Consider the following 19,732-nt stretch of genomic DNA (forward strand, 5'->3'; position numbering starts at 1 on the left):
GCTTATCAGAAATGGCTCCAAACAAGGGCCAAGGCAGACAGGGATTGGTACGTAGATGAAAGAAACAGAGCCAAACTAATAGTTGCTGAATCCAAAAAGAAGTCGTGGGAAGATTTTCGTCATAACCTGGAAAGGCTAGGTCAAGCAGCAGGGAAACCTTTCTGGACAGTAATAAAGAATCTTAGGAAGGGAGGGAAAAAGGAAATGAACAGTGTTTTGAGTAATTCAGGTGAACTCATAATAGATCCAATGTTATCACTGGAGAGGTGGAGGGAATATTTTGAACATCTTCTCAATGTAAAAGGAAATCACCATGGTGGTGTTGCAAACAGCCAAGCTCATGGGGAGGAGGAAAATGATGTTGGTGAAATTATGCTTGAGGAAGTGGAAAGGATAGTAAATAAACTCCATTGTCATAAGGCAGCAGGAATAGATGAAATTAGACCGGAAATGGTGAAGTATAGTGGGAAGGCAGGGATGAAATGGCTTCATAGAGTAGTAAAATTAGCATGGAGTGTTGGTAAGGTACCTTCAGATTGGACAAAATCAGTAATTGCACCTATCTATAAGCAAGGGAACAGGAAGGATTGCAACAACTATCGAGGTATCTCATTGATTAGTATACCAGGCAAAGTATTCACTGGCATCCTGGAAGGGAGGGTGCGATCAGTGGTTGAGAGGAAGTTGGATGAAAACCAGTGTGGTTTCAGACCACAGAGAGGCTGTCAGGATCAGATTTTCAGTATGCGCCAGGTAATTGAAAAATGCTACGAGAGGAATAGGCAGTTGTGTTTATGTTTCGTAGATCTAGAGAAAGCATATGACAGGGTACCGAGGGAAAAGATGTTCGCCATACTGGGGGACTATGGAATTAAAGGTAGATTATTAAAATCAATCAAAGGCATTTGTGTTGACAATTGGGCTTCAGTGAGAATTGATGGTAGAATGAGTTCTTGGTTCAGGGTACTTACAGGAGTTAGACAAGGCTGAAATCTTTCACTTTTGCTGTTCGTAGTTTACATGGATCATCTGCTGAAAGGTATAAAATGGCAGGGAGTGATTCAGTTAGTTGGAAATGTAGTAAGCAGTTTGGCCTATGCTGACGACTTGGTCTTAATGGCAGACTGTGCCGAAAGTCTGCAGTCTAATATCTTGGAACTTGAAAATAGGTGCAATGAGTATGATATGAAAATTAGCCTCTCGAAGACTAAATTGATGTCAGTAGGTAAGAAATTCAACAGAATTGAATGTCAGATTGGTGATACAAAGCTAGAACAGGTCGATAATTTCAAGTATTTAGGTTGTGTGTTCTCCCAGGATGGTAATATAGTGAGATTGAATCAAGGTGTAGTAAAGCTAATGCAGTGAGCTCGCAGTTGCAGTCAGCAGTATTCTGTAAGAAGGAAGTGAGCTCCCAGACGAAACTATCTTTACATCGGTCTGTTTTCAGACCAACTTTGCTTTACGGGAGCGAAAGCTGGGTGGACTCAGGATATCTTATTCATAAGTTAGAAGTAACAGACATGAAAGTAGCGAGAATGATTGCTGGTACAAACAGGTGGGAACAATGGCAGGAGGGTACTCGGAATGAGGAGATAAAGGCTAATTTAGGAATGAACTCGATGGATGAGCTGTACGCATAAACCGGCTTCGGTGGTGGGGTCATGTGAAGCGAATGGAGGAGGATAGGTTACCTAGGAGAATAATGGACTCTGTTGTGGAGGGTAAGAGAAGTAGAGGTAGACCAAGACGACGATGGTTAGACTCGGTTTCTGACGATTTAAAGATAAGAGGTATAGAACTAAATGAGGCAACAACACTTTTGTGGCGACGTTTAGTAAATTCTCAGAGGCTTGCAGACAACGCTGAAAGGCATAGCAGTCTATAATGATAATGTATGTTTGTATGTATTGTATAAAATCAGTGATTTTCTTCTGAACGTTTTTAGTGCAGCGCTGTCGTGTAGCAATATCGCGCCACCGTTTAATCAACCATACATCAGCTGGTGTAGATTCATTGCTTTGTTCAACAAAGTGCAAAGCAATCTGAAATAATTAAACAATTTTTTGTTACTACTGAACTGAATACTGTATACAGTAAATTTACTACACTGTAATTAAAGCGTGTGTTACTGTGTTTTAATAAAAATTCGAAATAAATCTTGCCTCCAATGCATTAAATCCATCATCTGCTGTAACTCAATTCTCAGAACTGCTATTGTCAAGGTCGGAGTCGTCTGCATAATCTTTGACTAATAGTACAGTAATAATTATAATAATAATAATAATAATAATACAGTAATAATAATTCCTGCTTGTTCAAGAAAAATGTACCATGGAACGAACTAGGGGGTAAGAAACTGTTTTATGCTACACGTGCATTCTGGCATAAGTCATGATATAAAAATAGGGTTTGCCTAGTAGCTCTCAGCACATATAGCCAAAGAATGACTAATATCGACGGCTAAGAATGAGAGGATAAAAACAAAATATTAAAATACAATTTTGCAAGAGCATTTCTGTTAAGCCGGGGTTTGGTTAAGCGGGGTTCTACTATAAGTGAATTTGCAAGCATAAAATCAAGAAGAAAGGCATTTTAAACTGAAATCATTGACTGGACTGTGTAAAGATACTCCTTTTATCTGTAGAAGTGAGTTTTAATTTTAAATTATTTTTTATGTGCTGAATTTTTTATGTTCAAGATAAGTGATGGTCTCTAATTTTTATAGGATTCCTGAGCTGAGATTAAAATTTTAACGTAAATGAGCCATTCCATGCCAACGTGGACAAGTACATTTAAAAATAAATCTTGAAAATACTAGTTCTTAAGTATATTTCCTCTTGCATACTATATTGAAGTGCATGCTTATAATAAAGATTTTACAAAATTTCAATTTCATACAGTTTTGTGTTTGTTTAAATCTCGATATATGTAACTCACCAATTAGGTACAAAAAGTCATAAGTTGGCAGCCCTTGTACAGTGACAATTGAAAATTCTCCTTCCAGCTGACTAAGGGAGGGAAAAGTACAACTCTTTTATTGTCCAACAGTACTGTTTTCTTAGGGCCGATTATATTTTTCTTAGGGCCGATTATATAAACCGTTAGATCTTAGATCAGGGACGAAATTGATCTCAGTTCACGCAAAACTTGTACATTTGTATTGTATAAACGTTATTCTGAGATCAATTCGCACTGAACTAAGATCAACTTTGACTGGAGAAATTTCTCCGATCAAACTCTTTGATCTTAGTTCAAGGAGTTGTTTCCTACTGATTGTTAATAAAATATTACCTGTGTTTTTACGAAAATACACTGAAGTCTAACCTCATACATTGCTAGCTATATTTGTCCATATATAGGCAATGTTATGCTTCTTTTACTGCAGTGTAATATAATTCTTTAACATAACCGCGATAAATTGCTTACGTTATTATCTTATCTCGTTCGTATTTTACAGATGTCTGATTACTCTGATTTCTCTGATATATCTTCTGAAGATGAAAATGATTAATTTCGTCGGGCTCCTCGTGTGTTCTGTGAAAGAGGAAATCCAATGAGAGAATTGAGTGATAAGAAATTTAAACTGAGGGATCACTTGGGGAAAGATACCGTGGAAGAGCTAGAACTCAGGTTGCGTGTTATTCTACTTAGACGTACTAACTCCAATGCACATGTTAGTAATAACTATGAGATTCTTTGCCATGGGAAGTTTTCAGTTAGTCGTTTGTGATTTACTGCATGTAGACGCAGCGACAGTCTGCAGAGCCATTCATCGTGTAGGCTATCTAATCTTACTGCTGCACTAAAACACAAGTTTATCAAAATGCCTTCCGAACAAATTGACGTGAGGAAAATCATGCGTGATTTTTTCGATGTACAACACTTTCCTGGTGTTCTAGGCCCTATATATTGTAGCCACATACCTGTATCTCCTGGGGGTGATAACGCAGCAAGATGGCTAGGATCTGCTCACGATAGCAATATCTTCATTAATTTATGAGTGCTTGCTCAATTCAAAACAGGAGACATTCCAGAAGGCATAGGCCTACACCTGGGAGACAGTGGCTATCAGTGTTGTTACCTGATGACTCCAGTACCTGTACTTCATGCCGAAACAGCTGCAGAGCGAGCTTTTAATCGTGCCCATAAAGCAACCAGGTCAGCAATAGAAAGAACATTTGGGGTTGTGTAAAGATGGTTCCCTTGTCTCAGTATGGGGCTAAGAGTGAAGTTACCTAGTGTTTTTTTAGAATTGGCTTTACGTCGCACCGACACAGATAGGTCTTATGCCGATGATGGGATAGGAAAGGCCTAGGAGTGGGAAGGAAGCAGCTGTGGTCTTAATTAAGGTACAGCACCAGCATTTGCCTGGTGTGAAAATGGGAGACCATGGAAAACCATCTTCGGGGCTGCCGACAGTGGGGCTCGAACCCACTATCGCCCGGATTCAAGCTCACAGCTGCGCGCCCCTAACCGCACGGTCAACTCACCTGGTACAGTTTCAACTTGGGCATCCGTGACCTCCCTGGAAAAATTAGAACAGTCCTTTTTCTGCTTCATTTCAGTAATTTCTTCTTTCTTTTTTTTTTTTTTCGCTCGGCACACAGAATAAGAAGGAAAAGAGATTCACACTGCTCAACGCGACTCGATACTCAGCTGTTTCTGCGCTGTTGCCAAGCGTTCACATATGAACTGGGATCAAAATTGAACTTCGATTAGTTGATCGTAGATCAGTGTTATACAACACGACAGCAGTCTGTTCTTAGATCATTTTCTGAACTTAAATTGAAACTAATAATAATAATGGCGTATGGTTTTTAGTGCCAGGATATCCCAGAACGGGTTCGGCTCGCCAGGTGCAGGTCTTTCTATTTGACTCACGTAGGCGACCTGCGTGTCATGATGAGGATGAAATGATGATGAAGACAACACATACACCCAGCCCCCGTGCCATTGGAATTAACCAATTAAGGTTAAAATCCCCGGCCCGGCCGGGAATCGAACCCGGGACCCTCTGAACCGAAGGCCAGTACGCTGACCGTTCAGCCAACGAGTTGGACAGATTGAAACTGATCTCTAGTCAGTGATGTTTATACAATCAGCCCTTAGTGTGCAAAAGTATTACTTTTTCATGAATCGAGTCTGAATTAGATCAACTTCAGATTGTCCCACCCGTAACAGTAAGGTAAAAAAGTTTTTCTAACTTGAATTATAAATAAAAGACAATTATTTTAGATCTATGGTTATATCAAATTCTGTCATCTTCGCAAAACCTCAAAAGATGAATATACTTGAACCAGTTAAATACCTTTTATTTAATTTTAAAATCATGTTCCATCCATAACACATTTTGTACATCTTCAAAAACATACAGAATATTAATATGATCGTATGATCGTATTTATTAATGAACATAACAGGCGTTCAGCCCCGAATACATGTTCACAATAATAATAAATAAATACTAACTACTGCTACTGTATACCTTGGCCGTGCCATGAAGCCCGTCAGATACTCCGGAAACGTGACCTCAAAAGTTAGGTCACCACGGTAGTCATCCTCCGTCTCTTCATGCCACGTCCAGCTACTCCCCTGTCTAATTCTAATTTCACACTTAAGCCACCCTACTCCTCCAACAGAAATTTACAAATAAAAATAATAAAACATCAATAACTAATAAAATTAATAAACGTAGTCCAACCTAAGCCACCACTCTCCACCATATACAAAATAAAATGAACAATAAAACAAAAAGACCTAACGCCACAGTTATAGACCAGAACCAACTCCATCAACAACAGTTTACAACAACTCACGAATAAAAATAAAAGTAAAAATAAGACTAAGAATAACAACTATCCCATTTCTTATTGCTGGTCCCAAACTATCTTACCTCCTCAGCCGGGTCTATATTTACATTCTACTGCTGGTGTTGCAACTTTCTGCTTGTTATCACTCACACGTACCCACTCATCACGCAACCTTCTTGCTTCAGCATTTTCATCATCTTTATTGTTCCCTGACCTACTCCAAAATAAGCTACAACAGCAACATTACACGATTGCATACCAAACCAGCCATAACACTAATATTGCATTCAATCTTTCGGATTCCACCTCCTATAGTAGAAGGCTAAATAATAACAACAATATTCCGTCATTGCATTCCAATCCATCATACCACAACTTTTACCAATCCGCGTTAACATTGCTTCATTTCATTTCATTCCGCCATAACACTCCATAATAAAATTACCTCTCCATCTCCAAAAATTTCGGCAATGAATAACAAATACCAATCACGCATATACCAACACCTCTCCAACATCACATTTCTTCGTCCTCTCCATACAAACAAACCAAAATTTACTCATACCAGACACCAATACAATAATACCACCTCCAAACTCCCACGAATTTAGCCGTAAATAAACCATCTCAATACCAAACCGTACATCACCTCATATCCACGTTTCCAACACCTCCTTTCTATATATACCACTTCTACTTCTCCGACAATTGCACTCACCTTCTGCCTTCCACTATCTTATATCACCACTTCTCCCACATCACATTCCAACGATATAACACCTCATAAATTAATCATAACACATAATCATAAATACTAAGCCTTCAATACTTCCAACACCACATTTCTGCAATACAACACCAACTCCACATCATATACCACCTCCACTTATATCACCACTTCTCCCACACCACATTCCAACGATATAACACCTCCTAAATTAATCATAACACAATCATAAATACCAAGCCCTCAATATTACACTCACCTTCTGCCATCCACCATCTTATACCACCACTTCTCTAACACCACATTTCAACCCTATAACATATCATAACTTATATACCACTTCTCCATCACAACATTTCAGCCTCCACAAATAAATACCATCATAACTTTCAGCTCCACTAACACCACCTCCATCTCTTACCTCTTCTACAATCATGCCCTTAATTACTTACTTACTCGCTATATTATTGTTTTTTGCTTCTTGTTACAATACCCTCATTACTTTTCGTAACTCTCCACATGTCCGTCAAGTTTCTATTTCTCCCTCCGCTCAAACTCTGATTCCGCTCGAAACTCTCACGGGTTAACTCTGACCTTACTTTTTTACCCTGATCTTGCCTTACTACACCACTACACTCAGCTCTCTCAGCTTCTTGTTGCTCACTCTCCTTGCCCCATCACCCATTTGTTCTTCAGCCTCTCCACTGCACTGTCCGTCCACTGCTCTTTCCTTGCCGTTGTTTTGCCTATCCTCTCCACTAATCGCTGCACTGCTCCCTTTTTCTTCAGCCCGCTGTGACTTCATCTCTAAGTCCATCTTCAGCACACTGTTATTTGTATTTCGCCTCACTTGCCTACAGTTTATTGCACTACTCTCCTTTTCTCCCTCTTGTTTTAACTTCGATTCTAAATCCATCAATCTATCCACGGACCAGATTCTCTTCCAGTTTCTGTCTGACACCACTAGATTTTGACCTCTGATAGTTGCCTTCAGCCCCTGTTTTACAGCCATTATCTTGTGTTTTCTGAGTAGCCTCTCATTTCTGATCGCGTCACTTCCCACGTGTCTCTTTATCCGTATTTTATCCCTCTGGACATTTCCCGCATTTGCTAACACAATATCCGCCATCAACGTTGAAAACAATTGAACATTTATAGGCCTATTGCCTCTAGTTCTCCCCACTCTCTGCACATCGTCAATATCCACTTCACTAAAATTTATTTTCATTTTCCCCTGTATTAGGTCCACTACTTTATAAGTTGTAATTACTTTGACTTCACTTGTCTCCTCGGGCACTCCATAAATAAACAAGCATTTCTTCCTTCTATATAAAGTATTCGCTTCCACTTCTACTTTCAGCTTTAAATTCTCCTCTTCAAGTCGTCCTACATTTTCCCTTAATGCTACCACTTCCTCGGTGTTATTTCTCACCTGTGCTGCTATGTCGTCCGTTTTTCCTCTTATCCAGACTTCCATTTTTTCAATCTTACTGGTCTGTTCTTCAATCATCTCTTTTATTTGCCCGAAAGGGCAAACTTCCGTCAACACCTCTCTTACAGCTCTTTTGATTGTGTCCATATCTTCTCTTTCCTCATTTCCACTTGATGACGGGCCTGGGTTCAACTCGACTCCCCCAATACATAGTAAAATTATAATCACTGCTGCCGATAACAATAGTTCTCCTTTCCTCTCCATATCCATTTTGCACCCACCTGGCTTCTTTTCTTCTTTCTTCATTTTCCTCTGCCATCTTCCTATCGTCGCTCTGTACTGCTCTATACCAATCATTGTCGGCCCACTTCTCGGCGACCTTCCAGCACTCCACACTCTCGAACTCCACTCCCCCTCCCGGGACTCACCTCTCAATGCGACCTCCTTTGTCGGTGGCTTAGGCAAGACTGACTCGAGAATATTAATATGTGAACTAAATTTTTTTCACTAAATCTTCATTTAGGCCTATATCTGAAGAAAAGCTTAATATTCAATGTTTGAGTGATGATTTTCTAATTCTTTGAGTTTTGTATAATCAAGGGCACACATTTCCATATCTTAGAATAATACAGATTTCTATTAATTATTTGGTCAGCTGCACGTTTATTGATTTTTCGAACAATTAGGCAGTGGAGTGAAGGACAGTTTGTTTACGCATACACTCCAGTAATATGATGTTAAAAAATTGGTGGTAGGCTTACTGGCTCTGATTTTCTTCTTTTACCTTTATATTATTTTGGAGCCACTAATCTGCATGGAAGATGGATAAGGAGCAGTCAATGAGAGAAAAAACCGGGCTAAGGGTGAAGAAGTATAGAGAAAAATTAAAGCAAGACAAGGAACATTTGAAAATACATTAAGAGGCAGATGCAGAATGAAAAAGAAAGGACTAAGGCAAGAGAGCATCTAAGATCAAACAGTTCTACAGCTTCAGGTAGGATGGAAATAATTATAAAGCGACGGCAGGAGAGAGAGGAAAAGAGTTCAGAGGTTGAAAAAGAAAAGTATGACAATCACCCATGACACCTGCTGTTGATGGTTTGCATTTGGGTACATTAAATGCAAACAGTCTCTTGGAAAGGCATCTGAGAGTGTAAGTGTTCCTCCAAAGAGTCCAAGTAAAAAAACTTGCAGTTGTATGAAAGCTTGTCTATAAAACAATGGCATCTGAATCATCACAGTTGGTCAAAAAAGCGCTTAAAATTGCAGCTAAATTTCTAACCCAAGAAAGTAAAGAAAAAGTATGGACATTTTATGCACAAGATGTCAGTTGTCAGGCACCAGGTAGGCGATATTACAGAACCATCAAAGACCAGAGTACAGGTGAGAGAAAGAAAGTTCAGAAAAGACACTTGATAATTGCAGTAAGAGAAGCCTATTCCTTTTTTGTAGGTGAAAATCCAGACACTGACATTAAAAAAAGCTAATTCTGTGATTTGAGACTAAAAAATATCCTGCTTTCCTCTGATATGCTGCCCAATGTGTGTGTCTGCCACAAACAACATGCAAACTTCAGTTATACTGTTGAAGCATTGGCAAAGCATATCGAGAACTTCCCAAAGACTGCAAAAACCTCATGATGAAACTTTGTTGCAACTTAAGTAATGAACAATGTATGTGCAGTATTGTAGCATGAATAGCGTAATCAGTACATTACCAAAGGAATGTGATCTAACAGCCACTCTTTCCTGGAAATACTAGACTGAAATTTGTGTGCGACTTGTACTTAGCACTATTGATGTCTCAGTCGAGGAGGCTGTTAATATCCCTGATAAGGTAGCACCAAAATTCAAGTTACACTGTTTTATGAAAACCATTCAAGGAAATTATTTTGAACAGCAGAAGACATTCATTCACAAGAAGCTGTAATTCAAACTGATTGCCAGAGAACTATTTTTGTGTAGCACAAGATGAAATCCAGGCTGCACATTGGAACAGTTTACAAGTAACTATATTTACATGTGTAGCATGGTTGAAGGTGGATCAAAGGAATGTTACACAATTGTGATGATCTAAGCCATAATAAATGTGTTTGGGTTTTTCTTAAAACCATAATTAATGACTTAAGGGAAAGACATAATATTGGGAACATAACATTTTTTTCTGATGGCGCTGCAAGCCAATTCAAGAATAAATATACATTAGGTAATCTCTGTTACCTAACTAATAACTTCAGTATTGATGGTGAGTGGTGTTTCTTTGCCCCCTCTAATAGAAAAGGTGCTGTGGATGGCATAGGAGGGACCATTAAGAGGATGGTGTTGGGAAAATATCAAAGCAACACAAGCAATTGTTACATCATTTGAAGAATTTTACAAGATAGGCAGTGATGCTGTCAAGGGGATTCGCTTAATTTTAGTAAAAAGTGAAAAAGTAAAGGAGTACAGCTTCTTACAAGAAAAATGGAAAACTGTCAGTGCCATTCCAAAATCCGGGCTTCTTGTCTGTACCAAAGCAGTATTGTAACTGGAAGAACTGTAACATCAGAACTTCATTTACACCAAATTTGGCAAGAGGGGGTGATAGTGAATCATAGAAATGATATAGAATCTTGGGCAATTCAACCAGGATCTGAAATATGCAGACACTGACTCCACCGGAAACCATGAACTGACCTGGCCAAGATATCAAAGAAGAATATTAAAGGAGGACAATACTTAATTATGGAACATGTGAGTGAAAACAAAAAGCAGACAAAACACAGATTTGTGGTTGTAAGTCAAGGAGGTATTGAAGATGGCAGTTTTGAAGTTTACTACATGAAACAAGTTTTGCAGTGGCATTTCCAAAGACATTCTTTTCAAAACAGACACAGCAAAGAAATATGTAGTTGAATTTTCAGAAGTGTTAGGATTATTACCAGAACCAGACATAAAACCAATAGGACATAGTATTTTCTATAAGTTCGCAAAGAAAATTCCAGAACTGTTCTTCACAATTTTGAACAATATGTCATATAAATACGTTGTACAGTGATACTTTATAGAACTTATGTTAACAAAGTGCTTAATTTAATATAGGCTTGTGTATAAATGAATTCCCATGATATTGAGCCTTTTGTCCCATCCGTAACGTCACGTCTGTAACATGCTACTTAATATTTAATTTTATTGTTTACAGTATTTAAACTTTAAAACTTCTTGTATAATCATGAAAAGGATGTTTTGAAATTTAATTTGCTGCAAGGAAATAATGTTTTTACCTTCAAAGTTCACAGAAAAACTTCAGAGTTACACATACCAGTATTGTGGTGTCCAAACAGCTGTCCCTTCCGTAATAACCATTAAGTGAAAAGTGATATATTACGTATAATAACTTTAAATTAGAGGAAATATTTTATAGAATCATACTTGAATAAATAGTATGAACATGTAAAATCTGGTACATCCATTGCTACTAAGGATTGCTATGTTCCGCATTGAGAAGACAGTCACCAGTGTACAACTCTTCTAACTAAAGACAAGGAAGTGTGTAACAAAGATAAGAAGATGTACTAAGTCTGTTCTGTTATCCAGTGGTCACATTCTAAAATATTTACAATTTGCTTTTACGTCGCACCAACACAGATAAGTCTTATGGTGACCGTGGGATAGGAGTGGGAAGGAAGCGGCAGTGGCCTTAATCAGGGTGCAGGCCCACCATTTGCCTGGTGTGAAAATGAGAAAACCATCTTCAGGGCTGCCGACAGTGGGGTTCGAACCCACTATCTCCCTGATGCAAGCTCACAGCTGCGTGCCCCTAACCGCATGCCAACTCGCCTGGTATTTTAAATTATAACAATTATTTTATTAAGATATATCATTAGAGAAGGCTTCAGTAATTGATTTAGTGTATCTGTCAAGCTTACATTGATTATGTATGCTATGAAATGGCATGTGGCTTTTAGTGCTGGGAGTGTCTGAGCACATGTTCGGCTCGCCAGGTGCAGGTCTTTCGATTTGACGCCCATAGGTGACCTGCACATCATGATGAGGATGAAATGATGATGAAGACGAAACATACACCCAGTTCCCTTGCCAGAGAAATTAACCAATGATGGTTAAAATTCCCAACCCTGCCAGGAATCGAACCCGGGACCCCTGTGACCAAAGGCCTGCACACTAACCATTTAGCCATGGAGCTGGACTTATGTATGCTATGTCCTTGGCTGTTTTGATATGGCTATGAAACATTGTGATCGTTAGGGTTTGGATGTTTAGGGCCTAAGAACCACAGGCAAATATGCTCCTGAAAACAGCTAAATGTGACCCAAAAATTGGAAAATATGACCAAACATATGTACTTCCAACAAATATTTTTTGCCACTAGTTCTTTTATATTAAAGAAACAATTTATTATATAATCTTATTGCACTACTTGAATTAATTTCCTTACTACTTCGTTTAACTTAATTCCACTAGTCTGTCATAAATTCATTGTCAATCATTAATCTGTGGTCAGTCCAGAAGATGATACTTCAGTCATACAGAAAGGTGACAAGAGGCCACATCACTGCTTCTGCAAACCAATGAAAATTGTATTAGTTATCAAGATTAACAATGCACCAACAGTTGTTGTGGGCACAAGATATTTAATTGTAGTAAAATATAGAAAATGGATATTGAAAGAAGGAAAACCAACCTTTTGTTCCCCACTCAACTCAGGATTTTTGTGTCTAGCAATGTCACTATGCTGCTGGACTATTAAAAAACGCTTTATAGCACTTCAGCTTCACACACTTTGTAGAAGAGGATTTTTCCTTTGGTGGAGAAGCATTTCTCCCCAAACTCCTCAATACAATTTCTTAATTTACCTACACATGCTTTAGATATCCTTAAGTCAGCTCTATCACTGTTAATACAACTATGAAGCCTTGAAATACTCAAGACGAGATACAATAAGCATCAGCTATTCAGCTTTAAGTCCCAAGCTTCAAGTTTAGTCACAATACCACAAACACATTACACTAGCAATGTTGGATATCACATTCAAAGTACAGTACATTTTTCTGTGTAAAATGAAACATGATCTTAAAAACTAAAATGACAGAAATATGGCCAAAACAAAAACAGGTGTAATATGCATTTATATGCCCTATAAAATAAGGCTGAATGTTCTCAAAGGTGTCCAAATCCTCCTTTATTCCAACAAATATTCAAAACAGAAGATAGGAAAAAAAAAGAAAATATTTCCTAAACACCCAAACCTTATTTTTTCTTTTTTTTTTTCTAATTCTCTCTTAATTTTGTTGTATTTTCTGTTTTTAAGGACGACACACACACACACCCAGTCCCCGGGCCAGTGGAAATAACCAATTACGGTTAAAATTCCCGACCCAGCCGGGAATCGAACCTGGGGCCCCTTGAACCAAAGGCCAGCACGCTAACCATTTAGCCATGGAGCTGGACAAATTGATCATAGATCAGTAATTTAAATACAAATTTGTTTTGACTAAATGATGATTAACAAACTGCAAACTTTGTTCAAAATCATGGTAATGTACAGTCGCTCACTGAAATGAATGCATGGTATTGTGCAAGTTCCTTGCAGGTACACTTTTCTCAGAAACAATTGAACCTGTTGATACGTTTGTGGGTGTCCACAGGGTTTGTATCTACATAGGACGTGAATAATATTTTAATAATAAAGTTAAGTCTGATAAAATATTAAATGCAAGGAACATATAATATTGTGCACTCATTCTTTTTTGAACTACGTTATATTTTATGACTGATGCAACGTTCTGTGCTATTCTCCTTTTGTAACAGTGCAGTGAAAGTCCTGTCATCCTAAAGAGTTAATATGCATTACTCATCTAGAGTTGTACCTAATATTATTGAATCCATGATTTGAAACCTTCTGTTTTGAAATTTTCATTTTTTAAGCCTGTTAACATCATAAATTAGAGGCATTATTTAATTTTTGATGATTTTGAATTTTCATCTTTTTTATTTTTTGTATATTGTCTTTTCAGATGCGATGGCTTGGTAGGTGAAGTAACAGAATGGGAGCATTTCTTGACAAGCCAAAAACAGAGAAACATAATGAACATGGCTGTGGGAATGGCCTCCGATATGGTGTGGCAAGTATGCAGGGATGGAGAGTGGAAATGGAAGATGCACATTGTGCTGTAACTGGATTGGGCAAAGAGTTACCAGACTGGTCATTCTTTGCTGTATTTGATGGCCATGCAGGTGCCCGTGTATCAGCTCATTGTGCTGATCATCTACTGGATTGCATTGTTCAGACAGAAGAATTCAGACATGATGACATCATAAAAGGCATTCGTTCTGGATTCCTTCATCTTGATGATAGAATGAGAGAGCTGCCTGAATTGGCAAGTGGTGAAGATAAATCAGGTTCAACTGCTGTTTGTGCTCTTATCTCACCTAAGCAAGTATTTGTAGCCAATTGTGGAGACTCGCGGGCTGTCCTTTGTCGTGCTGGACAGCCTGTGTTTGCTACACGAGATCACAAACCTGTCTTGCCTGGGGAAAAAGAACGAATTCTACGTGCCGGGGGAAGTGTCATGATTCAGCGTGTTAATGGTTCTTTGGCAGTCTCTAGAGCTCTGGGAGATTACGAGTACAAGAATGTTGAGGGGCGAGGGCAGTGTGAGCAACTTGTTTCTCCTGAGCCTGAAGTATCAGTAATGGATAGAGATGAGGCAAAGGATGAATTCTTGGTGCTGGCTTGTGATGGTGTGTGGGATGTAATGTCCAATGAAGATCTGTGTGACTTTGTTCGTTCACGGTTAGCTCTTACAAGTGACCTCGAAAACGTCGCCAATCAAGTTATTGACACTTGTCTTTATAAGGTAGGGATGGCCTATACACGCTGACAGGTAGTAAATTAAGCCACTTTTCTTTCCTTGGATGTCCCTAAAGTTTGTTTGCATGCACTTTTTTTCCTTTAAGGTGAAAATTCTCCTAAGGATTTTATTTATTGTAGGATACTATATCCATAGTGCCTTGTTTATTCTGAAACACAATGTTTTCAAGGTTTAATAGAGGAGTTTCTATCTGGAGACATTTCTTCATTTTTGTTATTTTAATGGGGAAAGAAATAGTTTTCAGCTACTTGTTTTTTTTAACTTATTGTTTGGAGAATATTACAATCATTTATTGGCCTCAGTTTTAATGAATAGACGTAGCAAATGTTTGGATACATGGTTCGGACAACAAAATGCTCTTGAAGTTGTTGTTCTTGGGGTCATCAGTCCACATACTGGGTTAATGGAGCTAACTGTCTTTGCTTCCCTTTCCTGCGATATTTGTAGTTTTATAAATGTGTATAGACCAGGTGAACATTAGAGGTGAGTTTACTGCAGCAGTGAATCACAGTACTAGAGCACAGTATATGGTACCTAAAGATTACTATTTTCCCTCTGTCCTATGCGTTTAAAATTTGTCATAAACCTTGCAGTCAAGATGTTTTCTCAGTTTTTAGATAGTTATTTAGTTTACAGCTTACAGTTCAGTTCAGGATCCTTGAATATGCATGTATTTTGTGACATAAATGAAGTTTTGATAGCCCACATAAATGAATTTGCAAACATGTGTGTTACCCTATATTTACTTCCTTATGTTACTTCTCAGTTTCACTCTTAAGAAATGTTACGGAGTACCAAGTTTTTAACATGGGTTCTCAAGATCCAGAGTTGATTAGTTGTTTTGTGGAGAGATTTTAACAAAACGTTATGAGACAGATGTGCAAAATTATTTTGCTTATTCATATCTTACATTACCCATCCAGTATAGTGGCAAAATCAATATCAAATCATGCTATTTTGATTTAACTTCCTTTGCTGGGCTAAGTGGCTTGGATGGTAGAGTGCTGGTTTTCTGAATCTTGAGTTGGTAGGTTGGATCCTGGCTCAGTCTTGAGGTGTTTACAGGTGCTTGGACTTGCCACCCTCTTGCTGGTAGATTTTGCAGCCCGTAATAGAATGAGAGATATAATTTTTGGCACCTCAGAGTTTCTGAAAACTATAAAATTAGTTAGTGGGTTATAAAATTATTATTATTATTATTATTATTATTTATATTGTGTCTCTTACTGTAATAGTGGGTTTAGAATATTATATAAAGTTTGGAAATTTAGTAGTGGCAACACTGCTGTAGAGACACCATGCAACGGAACATAATGTCACTGATAGCACATGTTAGTTACATACCTACCTTACCTCAGAGCACATGGACTCTTCATTCCCACATCATGCGCATGCAAACTGGCGAGAGGAAATGAGCCTCATTTTAGCTGGCAGTCTAAGGTAGGGTCACAATGTTTTCGAAGCAGAAACAACAGAGTTAGATAAAAGATGGAAGGTGCTAGAGGTCGTACAGCACGACAGTGTCATCAAGGTCTTCAAGAGGCTTGCGAGGAATCTGCTTGCCTTACAGAACAGTGGCACAGTGGGTAAAAGTCTTCAATGAGGGACATCAAAATGAGAGACATGTGTCAGCCAGGTTGTCCAAGTGTCAATAAAGAAGTGCATGCTCTTGCCACGTTACTGGACACTGATCAACGCCATGTTATTCGTGTGCTGACTATAGACACCAGATTAGCACATGCAATTGTGCTTCACATTCTGAAGGAATGCCTGGGTGTGTGAAAAATTGCATCATGATGGTTTCTGCGTGATTTGACAGAAACTTTACAAAGGAAAAATTACATGTATCCCCCTAATTCAATACCAAACATAATTCCATCATTAGATGGAGCAATAAAATTCAAACATGTTTCGGATCGTTTGAGTCATCATCTGTGAAATAAGGGGGCTTAAAGTAATCTACATAATACAAGTTAAAAATGTGATAAAAACATAATGAAGAAACAAAAGAAAATCAAGACATGACGGAAATAAAAACAATAACAATATACAATATTTACATCACTAGATGGAGCAATAAATAACTCGCTGAGACAAATTCCGTGAAAAAAGGGTTAATATAAAACATAATTGAATCCAAAAAGTGTGCTAAACCTAAGAGAAAAGAAAAAAAATGATACAGACGGAAAGTAAACAATAAGTGCTAATAGTGAGGTTGCGCACCTCTTAGTCTAAAAACATTTTAGTTTGGCAACAATTCAAAAACGACGAAATCACTGTGATGAAAATTCAGGCTGACAGTCTGTCTTTGTTGAATAGAGATTACAAAACAATAAGTTAGATTGTACAAGATCCACCTTTTCAATTCAAGATGTGTTGTTGGTTAAAATTACAACCTCATTTATTTATGGTACCGGTTTCAAATAATTTAAATCACGCTTTGATCGAAAGACGACCCAAATGGGTCAGAAGACATGGCAGAGTGATTTTGTTACATGACAGTGTGCCGTCTCACACAGCAAAACCAGTGAGACACCTTGAAATAGCTTGGATGGGAAATCTTTCCGCACCCGCTGTACTTCCCCGACCTAGCGCTATCTATCACCTCTTCGCATCAGTGGGGCACACGCTCGCAGAGCAGCACTTCAGCAATTTCAGGGAAGTTGGAAAATGGCTCAATGAATGGCTTCCCGCAAAAGACAACCAGTTTTTCTGGCATGGTATTCATAACTTACCTGAAAGATGGGCGAAGTGTGTAGAAGCTGATGGCCAGTATTATGAATAAACAAAAAATTAATTTCCCCTGTAAATGACGTGTCTTCTTGACCACAAAAAACTTGTGCATACACCTGCTAAGTTCACTTTTCCACATAGTCCTCAAGAGACTGTAATCATTTCTCGGAACAGTCAACCAACTTTTCGATTCCGGATGCGTGGAAATCACCTCCAGCGCTTTGTAACCACCTGGAGACAGCTGCTGTCACCTCCTTATCGTTTCGGAATCGTCGTCAACCGAGATCCTTTTTGAGCTTACCGAACCCATGATCACTCGGCGCTTAAAGTCTGCACGGTATGGGGGATGTTACCATACCTCCCATTAGAATCGCTGCTGCAGTTCGGATGTTTGGTGGGCCATGTGAGGTGTGTTGCGTTATCATGCAACAGAATCACATCAGCGCTCTGTTTTCCCCACTGCATTTCTTTAATTGTCTTAAGCAACCGGTTCATCATTTGACAATACGAAGCTGAGTTGATTGTCCTGCCTTTCGGCATAAATTCCACGTGCACTGCACCCTCCATGTTGAAGAACACTGTTGCCATTACCTTTCAGAATACCTTTGCAAAAATGCGAGTGAAGATCGGATACTTTGTCCCTTGTGAACATCGGTGAGCAGACGTGAGACCCATCTTTGACATGGTTTATGAAATCCAAGGTGTTGGTGAACAATGGAGGACACACTGTCGTACAAATTGTTCAGCATGCTGGCAATTTCCTGCAGTGTTATGCGCCGATTCTCTCAAATGATCCCAACCACACGTTCAACATTTGCAACGGTACTGGACGTTGCAGACCTGCCTTTACGATATTCATCCGTGCGTCCTGCGTCAAATTGCTTACACCACTTTAAGATTCCTGTGCAAGAAATTGCACAGTCACCATATACAGCAGTGATTTCATGATGAATGTCTGTGCAATTGAGCCGGTTAGCCCATAGGAATCTGATCAGTGCACGCACCTCCAATTTAGAGTGAACATCCAGTTGATGCACCATTGAGCCTAGGCCCCTCTGCAGACACAACACGACGGGATACCACACCAACCTTCCTATCAGACATGTCAGCAGTTACTGTAACTTGTTCCACATTGGCCACGGTCATGGCACACAGCATTCTCTTGCGGCGAGCTAGTGTAACTTACTTTTCGATTCGCCCTCATATCTCTCTTGTATCAGTTGTATTTAAATAGTAGTACTTAAATAGAAGTACTTCAGAAAAACAAGCTCATATTAAAGCACTTCATAGTGTAAAAAAGATATTGATCTGTCTTTGGAAATGTTAAAAAAATAAATTTCAGTACCATTTTGATAGGTACTTCCTTAGATCTTACTATGGACTTTGTGACAGCTCCATCAAATTCACAGTTGCATAAAGGCTGAAAACCATTGCAGGCCAAAGTGCTATTTTTTATAAATGGAGAAGGTAGAGGTGAAGGTTCACTTCTTTTGCTATTGGCTTTACGTCGCACTGACACAGATCGGTCTTATGGCAATGATGGGAGAGGAAAGGGCTAGGACTGTGAAGGAAGCGGCCATGGCCTTAATTAAGGTACAGCCCCAGCATTTGCCTGGTGTGAAAATGGGAAACCACGGAAAACCATCTTCAGGGCTACCGACAGTGGGGTTCGAACCCACTATCTCCCGAATACTGTATACTGGCCGCACTTAAGCGACTGCAGCTATCAAGCTCGGTGTTCACTAATTTACAAAATTGAGACATGTTATAAAGAATACCGAACACTTCTATAATGCACTATTACGTTTTCAAATCATTACTAAACAATTTAATGGGCTGCTGGTTCCTTAATATTTTGAAATACAAGGATTGAATGTAACATAATACATCATGATAGACCTGGCCCAGCTGACAAACACTAAACAGTATGGCATTGAGCCAACACCACCACATTACGCAGTAGGGTATTTCATTCTTCAGGATTCGCTTCCTCATGCTGTAAATCATGGTTCTATGTTGTTGTTTGAGTCATCAGTCCATAGACTAGTTTGATGCAGCCTTCCATGCCACCCTATCCTGTGCTAAAATTTCTACGTAACTATTGCATCCTACATCTGCTCTAATCTGCTTGTCACATATCTTGGTCTACCCCTACC

The 19,732-nt window shown here is 38.8% G+C and overlaps 1 protein-coding gene across 2 annotated transcripts in view; it reads left to right on the forward strand.

Annotated features, from left to right (window-relative positions):
* alph (alphabet) overlaps positions 1-19,732 on the forward strand; it is a 201,651-nt gene that overhangs the window by 32,242 nt on the left and 149,677 nt on the right. For both annotated transcript variants that reach the window (XM_067139131.2, XM_067139132.2), the window contains exon 2: positions 13,986-14,828. In XM_067139131.2, coding sequence (XP_066995232.1) covers positions 14,016-14,828 — 813 coding nt within the window. In that variant the 5' untranslated portion in view covers positions 13,986-14,015. The remainder of the gene's footprint in view (positions 1-13,985; positions 14,829-19,732) is intronic.

This window comes from Anabrus simplex, chromosome 2 (genome assembly GCF_040414725.1).
Source record: "Anabrus simplex isolate iqAnaSimp1 chromosome 2, ASM4041472v1, whole genome shotgun sequence".
Taxonomy (NCBI): domain Eukaryota; kingdom Metazoa; phylum Arthropoda; class Insecta; order Orthoptera; family Tettigoniidae; genus Anabrus; species Anabrus simplex.